Consider the following 10,320-nt stretch of genomic DNA (forward strand, 5'->3'; position numbering starts at 1 on the left):
GGTCATTTTAGCCTTTTTTTTTTGTCCAAATTAAGTTCAGATCTGGCAAAAATATAACGTAAATGTCTTGTTTGCGTCTGAAGAAATGTCTCAATTTGAGTGTTGTATTTTTTTTAGCCGTAGAGATTATTTGAGTAAGGTTTAAGGTCATTTTAGTTCTTAAGGAATCAAATTGAGCTTAAAATCAGCAATAAAATAATGTGATTGTCTTGTTTTACGTGTTAATTGCGCTCGTTATATCTTAACATGCCAAATGAGACATTGTGTGTGTGTGGTTTTTTATTTATTTATTTTTTATTTTTTTTGCTAATTCTGAACTTAATTTGGAACTATAAAACAAACCCTGATACCTAACCTGAATAATTTCAACCAGTAGCGGAAGCAGATTTTTTTAATAAGATGGAGTATATTGAAATATAAAAATAATATGAGACCAAAAATTAAAAAAAAAAAAATGTTAGGGAGAAGGTTCGAACTTGAAGCTAGAAAAAGATCTCTATATTTTCACCCAAGACCAACTCATCTATATTACAACTAAAATAAGTTAATGCAACATTTATTAGATAACAAAAACCAAGGGGGAGGCCAAGGCCTACCCCAGCCCCCCCGATTCCGCCCCTGATTTCAACTGCTAAAACAATAACGACACGCAAATCAAGACACCTCTTAATACACAAAAGGAGGCATTTATGTTACTTTTTTTGTCATATTTGAGCTCAATTTGGGCCCTCTAACGAATTCCATCTAAGAATTTGTTAAATGGTGGTGAAATCCAATTTTTGAGATTTTTTGTGGGTGTTTTTTTTTTTTTTTTTTTTTTTGTGTTATAATCCATTTTTCAATTTTTTAGTGGTGTTATTTTGCAAAATTTCTTTAATTACTCATACAGTACAAATTACAAATGGATTAAGAAATTGTTTATTTCAAGAAAATGGGCAAATAAAATTTGCTAATTTGAGTTAATTGAAATGAGCTGAACAAATATTTGCTCACAATGTAAATAAAAAATGAGTAAAAATAAGCCATATGTTCAGTAAACCAAAATAGGCTTGTGCGTTGGTGTTGAGTAGTTCCATACAGATTCAATATATTACTAAAAATGAAGATGATCAATTGTATAAATTGAAAGGGAAAAACTAGATCCTATAATATGTGACTCATAATAAAATTTAAAACACAACTTTCCGAAAAAGTAGTAAGAAATCAATAATGTAACCAAGTAACCAACTAAAAGGAGAAAGAAATCGTTCATTTCTTTTCCTTTTCTTTCCATTTTCATATGCACATCTAACGCAAAATTTGTAGATAATATATCTTCTAAAATATCAGAAACGGCCCTGATGACAGTCTTAAATGTTAAGAAAAAACCATTATATGAGGCTGATGATCGAGGTTTCCAACTTGACTCATGTTTGTTCAAATTTGTCAAGAAATTTTTTGTTGTTTTTCTTGTAAGCCTTTTTCTCATGTTTATGTGGTCTTCTTCCACTATCATTATCTCTAGCTCGATTGCACATGTTTGTGTAACGTCTAGGAAACTTAGCAGTCATTATTGCCTCTCCGCTGGGGCTCAGTCTATCAACTACGATATCCCTGTTTATAACAACACCTCAACGATTTCATATATTGAAAGAGGTACAAATGTTAGCAAGGCCGAATTCTCTCAATTTACGTATCTTGATCTTGTTGACAAGGATAAGGCAATGGAAAGAGCAAATTCTAGGAAGGTTGTGGAAGCTCAGTTAGCAATCCTACGATCCTACATTGTCAAGTCAAGACCGCCCTCAGATAATTGTGAGGGACGAGGGATATATGTGTATGATCTGCCTCCGAAATTTAACAAGGATTTGGTAGCCAAGTGTAATGAGATAATGCCGTGGTTGGATTTTTGTAAATACTTCGCGAATGATGCAATGGGCGAACCTATACTCGAGTTAGGGAACAGCTGGTATAATACTCACCAATTTTCGTTAGAGCCAATATTTCATAAACGTATACTTAAACATCCTTGTAGAGTTGACAAAGCAGAAGAGGCCAAACTTTTTTATGTGCCATTTTATGGTGCATTAGATATGTTATGGTCTCATTTTAGTCCGGTGAAAGTCCCAAGTAACGAGAGTCAAGGTGCACAAGCGCGATTTTATGCACTCTCTAAGGATATTGTTGAATGGCTTAAGCAACAGAAGATGTGGAAGAGACATTTTGGGTTGGATCATGTGTTTGTCTTAGGGAAAAACTCTTGGGATCTTCGAAGATCAGAGTACCTACATTGGGGGACACCCTTGTTGGAGCTCGACGAGCTCCAAAACCCAATCAAGCTAATAATTGAACGACATCCATGGCATATGAATGATGTGGGTGTCCCTTACCCGACTTACCTCCACCCGAGATCGGACAAAGAGATAGTAGCATGGCAAGAGAAGATTAGGCAGGTACCGCGAAAATACTTAGTTAGCTTTGCAGGGGCTCCTCGCAAGGATCCAACGAGCATAAGGTCGAGTCTCATCGAACAATGCACATCTGCCCTTGGAGTGTGCAAATTTCTCAATTGTGGAGAAAAGTTATGTGTTGAATCTGCACCTGTTGTAAAACTCTTCATGGAGTCAGAGTTTTGCCTTCAGCCTGATGGGGATAGTCCTACAAGAAAGTCGGTATTTGATTCGCTTATTGCTGGCTGCATTCCGGTTGTCTTTGATCCTTTTACCGCGCATTACCAATATCCATGGCATTTACCTGAAGATCACAACAAGTATTCGGTGTTTATAGACCAAGAAGAAGTGAAAGCGTCGAAGGTGAATGTGGTGGAGAAGCTTGTGAACATACCTCTTAAACAAAGGCAAGAGATGAGGAAAAATATTATCAATGAATTGATGCCTAGATTAGTTTATGCAAATGCTAATGCTAAGTTGGAGAAATTTGAAGATGCATTCACTATAGCTGTCAATAATGCACTTCAAATGACAATTAGTAGATTGACCTGAGGGAAAATTTTGGGTGCTACAATTTTATGGTATTGACTACATTTTTTAGGCTCTTGTACTATATTTGTGGGAAGTTTTGTTTCAAAAAAATAAAAAAATTTGTGGGAAGTTTATTTGATAATTGATTGTACTAATATAGTTATATGTAATGATTAGGAATTGACAACTATTTATCAATATAGATGATAGATTGATTGTTAAAACATTGACTAACATTTTTCTTTGAGTTAGGTATGATTTTAATTAACATAACTATTTTATTCCTCTGTTACAACAAAGTAGTAAAAGTATTCAGACTAGTACAACAGGTATTTGCAACATTATGCAATAACTTTTGGTGAACCATAATAATAGTACAATGTTGAAAACTCTGGCCAATCTAAATCTTCCAGCGCCCATTGCAGTATTCACGTCATTTTTGTCTTGCATGATTCAATCAGTAATTCGCGCTATTTGCCTTGAGCATGATGTATTTCTTGCATCCATAACAAAAACAGGGTAAAACTGCAGCAATCTATGTTGGGAGCTTGGGACCTAAGCAAATGTTGCCTTCACTATTAAGTTACTACTTCAGGGGAGAAAACTTAAACTTTAATTAAAACACCAGAATATAGATTAGATCAATATAGCATAATGTATCCGACTGCATAGTGTAAAATCTACTGGATCCTTTAGGCCTGTAATGTTAGAAGAAAGACTGCAGTCTGCTGAATTTTTTGTCACAATGCACCTTTCATAGTTTTGTACAAAACTGAATCAAAGTCTAGACAGGAAAAACAATTCAGAGTAGATGTATTTTTATTAAGAGGATGCATTATAACAAATCAAGATTGAATCAAACACTATAATACAAAGTTATGTAACTTTTGTACAAAAGCCCACGTAAACATCCATGAGAATGAATTTCCAATACCATATTTCTTTATTGTTTTTCACAGCCACTCATTATGACTCATACCATACCCTTTGGTGGTAATTACTGGTAACGTATTGAAATTATATGCAGAGAAACACTATATTTAGTACTGGAGATCCATTACCATGGTCATTTACAGAAGAATGTTCCATGAGAAATTACACAGTTACATATCCTCGATTTATGACCTTGCATGAAACTAGCTGTGATTATTTAGAACAGAAGCAATCCAACAATGTTTTCAAACACAGTTATAGTCATGTTCTTTGTCAAAATTAATCCAATCCATAACTCGTTTGGGCAATGTTCTTGCAACCCAACATGGACTTGAGAAAACCGACTAAGTAGTTTTTCTGACAGTGCATACAAGTATACACAAAGTTCTGTCAGCAAAATTGGATACTCTATTTTTATTGCTTTCTGTAAAAAAATTATGAATGAAACTAGATCAATGAATATTGGGTCACCTATAACAAAATGTAGTGTATTATACTTATCTGGTTACGTATACATTATAAAGGGACAACTCAGTGTCACATCACAAAATACGTCTGTACACTTGCTTCAAGTTTTGGAAAATGCAATTGTTACATCCCGCAACATCGCTTGAGCCTGCAATAAGGTAGCACCAAAAATCATTATTCTTGCATAAATTACTTAATCATGCATACAGAAAAAGGCAAGGACAAATTCTCTTAGCTATTTTTAACTATTAAATATCATCAGGACGTTCTGATGAAAAGCAAAATTTAAAACAAACTGAGGAAAGCATCTAAATCAAATGTCCAATAATAAACTTAGCCCACAGAGCCACAGGTCATGGTTGACAGGATCATAATTAATGAAGGTGTTGCAAATAAAAGCAAGAAAAAGACCAAGGATAGGAGATCAGAATTCTGGATATCAAATCACATCCGATAATCAAAAAAAGCCACTGAAATTATTATACTTTTTTTTTGGGAACACTGAAATGAATTTGTCAGGTTTAAACTTCAGAAATCATCACCCTGTCCTCCAAATAAATGGTGAAACTTAACTTCAACAATCAGTTTCACAACTGCAATGTCAGTAACCCCTTCTCTCTCTTCTCCTCAAGCTCGCTCATTACCCTTACCATAACAGAACTAGCTAGCTATCAGCAACAACACCAGTAGGCCCATATAGACCTCCCTAAACTAGTAGACTGCAACATCCTTTCCATGGCAATTGCAGACATATTGGTCATCCACCAATAGCGAGTATTGTCTATTAGCACATTAAAATCTTGTGAAAAACAGTCCAAACTAGCACGTTAAATACAAATATCATCAAACAAAACAGCAGGAGCCAACTAGACCAGCACCATAATATACACATGTTTGAAGTGTCATGTTAAAAACCCTAAATGTAACTGACTAATTTATTCAAGAAAGATGATATAAGCAGGTAATGAGCAATTTGTGCAGGAGTTCAAGTGAACCATTCACTTACACCCATTTAAGTATGACTACGTTGTGATAAAGAAGGAATCATATATGGTAGTTTTTTGTTATATCAATGTATTAGAGTGCAAGTTTTCTGTTCTTCCTACTGTTTCTTTCTCTCAGGAATCCTACACGTGCTTTGCAACTACCGATGCCTTGGCATCAATGTCTACTATGAGAATCCATAAGTCAGAAGTTCAGCATCACCCATTCACCCTTCCAGCTAAATGGCATACTAAGTATTAACACCATCACAATAAAATCAAAAGAACAAAATTCACTTCAAGACTGTGCAAGACTTGAAGATTTTATCTATATATATCTCCTTTACTGCCTGATAAATTATATGTTTAAGCAAGTCTTGAAGGTTTTCATGTATCTGATATTTTGTATAGAGGACTAACCTTCACAGAGCCACAGTCCCGATGATTTAGCCAACTGAACAGAAGCACCTGTTAGCCTTTTATATGCTGCTTCTCTGAATTCCAAGGTCACAAGAGATGCCCTCAAAGACAGCTATTGAATTTACTTCAGTTTCCACGCCCATCAACAAAAATGTGGAACATGCTTTCACAAGTAAATTGCAAAGAATAATTATGTCCTCCTTGAGCCAACCATATATGGAGAAAGACTTAACCAAAGTTCATTATGGACCTTTGGCTGCATAATGCCAAGGGCCATGAGTGACCAACCTCTGACAGGAAAAAAGTTGAGTCCTGCCATTTTGATTAAATAGTTATAGCATCAGATTCAAAAAAATTATCAGCAAACGGTTTACTGAAGACAGTTCAAATGGGCAGTAATAAAATAACTGTCACAAAAATATACACAAAACCGAGCAAATCTAGAAGTTTCTATACTCACCTTGTCTGGAAAGGAGAGCTGGAAAGGTGAGAACTAGACGAAATACAGCCATCCCCGTCTCAATAACTTGCAAAAGACCAAGTTATTTCATTAAGCACACGTCCATGCTCAATGAACATGCAAAAGCTTAACCAGGCAAACTATCCCTACTGCCTATCACTCTGTCAACAAGCAGATTAGTTTTAAAAGATCTATCCACTTTTGACATTTCTTCAGCCACAAACTTGCAAGTGTACAGACTGACAGTGTGTTTACTGGACTGAATTATTTGAAGGAGCTTCACACATGGAACCACTAGTCCTTCTTTTAGTAATCCATCAACCAGCACACTCCAAACAACCTCATCAGAATTCCAATTTTTCTCAAGAATGTTCTGAAACAGCGATACAGCTTCATCCACCTTATTCAACTTGCACAACGAACATATAATCATGCCATAAGTAGATAATGGAGACTCAAACTCACTACTGGACAATGTTTTTATGATATCCAGAGCAGGCTCCACTCTTGATCTTTTACAATGAATTAGTATTAGCACATTATAGATGTCATTATTCAGAGGCAATTCTTTCTCTTGCATATTCTTTATCAAAAGTTCTGCTTCGATGTATTTGCCTTCTCTGAATAAACCAGCGATTAGGGTACTATATGTGCTAACTGTGGGTTCACCATCAATTTCTGAGAGTTTGACAAATAGTTGGCTGATCAATTCAGATCCAATGTCATTAGCATCAGAAGGGAAACTATAGGAAACATCATTCTGAACTGCAACCTTGTTCACCATCAAATGAGATTCTTTCTGCAAACCTTTCAGCAACACTCTGAAAGTACGGTAATTAGGTTGGATGAACAACTCCAACATCTTACGGAGTAGAAAAAAGGCATGATCTAGCCTACCAATCATAACAAAACCATCAATAAGAGAAGTAAATGCCACCACATCAGGGGATATCCCTTTAGTTTGCATTTCATTGAACAAACCTTCTGCACAATTAACTTTTCCTTCTTGGCACAACCCATGAATGAGTACACTATAAGTATGCAAGTTCGGATAGCAGTTATTCTTTTCCATCTCATGAAGCACCTTGAAAGCAAGATTTGTCCCACCATGTTGACAAAGACCATCAATCAATGATGTGTAGGTGACAACATTAGGCAACAATCCATAGTCAGACAACCTACTGCATAAATTCTCTGCCTCTGCAAATCTATTTTCTTTTGCTAATCCACTTATAATGGTATTGAAGGTCTCAGTAGTAGGAGAGCAACCAAACTCCTCCATCTTACCAAGTAACTCTTGTGCTCCATCTATGTGTCCTGCCTTGCAATGACCATCGATGAGAATGGTAAAGGTATATTCATTTGGGCACAAACCTCGTCCAATCATTTCATGGAAGAGAGAAGAGGCTAGCTCCAACTTCCCACCTTTGCAGAACCCAAGCATCATTTCAGTGTAAGTGTATTCATCAGGGTCACATCCACTCTCCCTCATCAAATCAAATAATCTCACAGCATGGTCCAGCTTGTTTTGCAATATGTAACCATAAATCAGTATGTTGTATGTTGCCACAGTAGGAGAAGGACCAGCCCTAGTCATATCACCAAAAAGCACCATAGCTTCTTGCAAAGCACCTCTCAAACACAACCCCCGTATTATTTCATTGTAGGTACGAGAATTCCGCAGAGAGCCATGGGCTTCCATCCAGTCAAAAATTCTCAATGCTTGTTCAATCCTTCCACCATCACAAAATTCATGGATCAATGCGTTACAGGCAGTAATACTTGGAGCCACAGCATCTTTCATCATTTTGTTGCATAATACAACAGCCACCTCCAGATTCCTTGCACGTGACAGCCCAAAAATAAGAGCTGTGTATGAATGAACATTAGGATGAAAGCCATGCGCTTTCATCCAATCAAAAATCTTCAAACCTTGTTCAACCCTTCCTCCCACACACAATTCATGAATCAATGCATTACAGATAGTAGTATCTGGAGCCACACCAACTTTCATCATTTTGTTGTATAACCCAAGAGCAACCTCCAGACTCCCTACATGAGAAAACCCACTAATAAGAGCTGTATATGTATGAACATTAGGTTGACAGCCTCTTTTCGTCATTGCGCCCAAAAGTCTGGAAGCTTTCTCTGCCTGCCCACACTCACACAGCTTGACAATTGGAACAGTGAAAGTATGAACCGTAGGTTCAATTCCTTTCTCAACCATTTCCTTAATCAACTTCAAACCCTCATCCAACTTACCCTCATCACAGAGCCCATTGATGAGAGTGTTATACGTCACCGAGTCAGGTTGACAACCCTTCTTCAACATCCAATTAAACACCCCAAAGGCCTTACCTACATTATTGTTTCTACAATGCCCAAGAATCAACGAGGTATACGTAAAAACATCCGGACACATACCATACTGATAAATCCTACTTAAAAAAAGCTCGCCTTCCTCGACCTTTCCCTTCTTACAGAACATATTGATCAAAGTATTCAATGTGAAAAGACTAGGGCTAATTCCATCCGATAACATCTCCATATACACATTATAGGCAGCTCCGACCATGTCAAACTTACCCAATGCAATCAATAAGGTATTATAACTATACATACTAATCTTAAAACCCCTCTTCCTGATATCAACCAAAAAATCCATAACACATTTCAGCTCCTCCACATTCTTACAAGCTCTAATACTCAAAACTATCAAATGTTGGGCATCGTCGTGGCGACGATGATCCACAATAAGCCTATCTAACATAGAAAAATAGCAACTAAAATCATGTTCATAAGAGGGTCTCTTAGAAACCCAATAAAAGAACTGTAAAAGTGATCCAGTATCCAAATGGGTATGAATAATTCTTTCCACAAGACGGGGCGTTAATTTGGGGCTCAATCGAATCAATTCGGAGCTACGTAACCATTGATTATCAGACAAAATTTCACAAACTCTAGAAACTAAAGTATCATTAGAAATTTGCAGCGAAGAAAGAGCGGATTTGATAGAAGAAACACCAGATTTTGATGAAAATCTACGGAAATGAAAAGAACCCAATACAGAATAAATCTTAAGAAGATGAAATGGAGATGGGGTTTGGAAAAGCTTTACCATTTTAGTCATCGGTTGAAGATGGATAAACCCACAAAATGTCAGCCATGAAAGAAGATTTTCCCAAGTTTTGTGCAAGTTTATATGATCAGTAAATGAAGAAGAGGGTAACTTTGGGGAAGAAAAAGAAGGGTTCGGACTCCTCTGGCGACGTGGTCATTGGAAGACCACGACTATGGAGGATGAAAGAGAGAGAAGAAGAGAGAGAAGGACAGGTTAGGGTTGTGTTGGAGGCCTTGGAGAGTTGGAGCGGAGGTCCAGGGTTCGCCCGCCGGTAACAATTTCTTTCTTTTTTCGATGTGGTTTTTTTTTTTTCGCGACTATAATACTTGTTTGATTCACTTGATTTTTACTTAAATGAAATTATACATACAAACTTATGGAGTATTCTTTTTACTGCATGTGTTTCGGTTACACCAGCACATAGATCTGGTAATCCTAACCCGACTCGTGACTCGATCCCAAAACTTACCCAATCCGACACATACTTGATACCCAATACCCGAAGTGGAGTTGACCCGATACCAGATACCCGAAGTGGAGTTGACCTGAACTTGATCCGATACCCGAAGTTGACTCGACCTTATTGTACCCGAACCAAAATTGACCCGATACCCGAGTGATCCGACCTGAAGTTGACTCGATATCCGAAGTGACCCGACCCTGTTTTAACCCGAATTGATTGACCCGAACAGACCTCGTACCCGAAGTGACTCGAACAATAATTACCTTAAACTCAAAATGACCCAAATCAAAAATAATTGATACCCAAAATGACCTAATTGATGTAGGGCTTAATTACCGCATTGACATAAATGTTGTCGTGATGTCTAGTTAAAAACTAAAATGGAGCTGGCAATTAACCTGACCTGAACTGTTAGACCTGAACTTGACCCAACAATTGCACCTGAAAATTGACCCAACCCAAAACGACCCAACCCAAACTCAACTTGAAGTGTTGACTTGATACCCGACCTA

General features: G+C 37.0%; 2 protein-coding genes across 2 annotated transcripts; one reads left to right on the plus strand and one right to left on the minus strand.

Moving 5' to 3' along the window:
* The first annotated feature begins 1,340 nt into the window (after positions 1–1,340).
* On the plus strand, positions 1,341–2,981 carry LOC110691709 (xyloglucan-specific galacturonosyltransferase 1-like). Its single transcript, XM_021868644.1, has one exon. It carries the CDS (start codon positions 1,341–1,343, stop codon positions 2,979–2,981), a length of 1,641 nt encoding a protein of 546 aa, XP_021724336.1.
* A 190-nt stretch (positions 2,982–3,171) lies between these two features.
* Positions 3,172–10,319, minus strand: LOC110691834 (pentatricopeptide repeat-containing protein At1g63400-like). The gene is made up of 3 exons (XM_021868790.1): positions 6,225–10,319; positions 5,765–6,076; positions 3,172–4,509 (listed from the first exon to the last, which is right to left on the minus strand). Exon 1 carries the CDS (start codon positions 9,352–9,354, stop codon positions 6,352–6,354), a length of 3,003 nt encoding a protein of 1,000 aa, XP_021724482.1. The 5' UTR covers positions 9,355–10,319; the 3' UTR covers positions 3,172–4,509; positions 5,765–6,076; positions 6,225–6,351.
* Position 10,320: the final 1 nt, after the last annotated feature.

Source organism: Chenopodium quinoa, unplaced genomic scaffold (assembly GCF_001683475.1).
Source record: "Chenopodium quinoa cultivar QQ74 unplaced genomic scaffold, ASM168347v1, whole genome shotgun sequence".
NCBI lineage: Eukaryota > Viridiplantae > Streptophyta > Magnoliopsida > Caryophyllales > Amaranthaceae > Chenopodium > Chenopodium quinoa.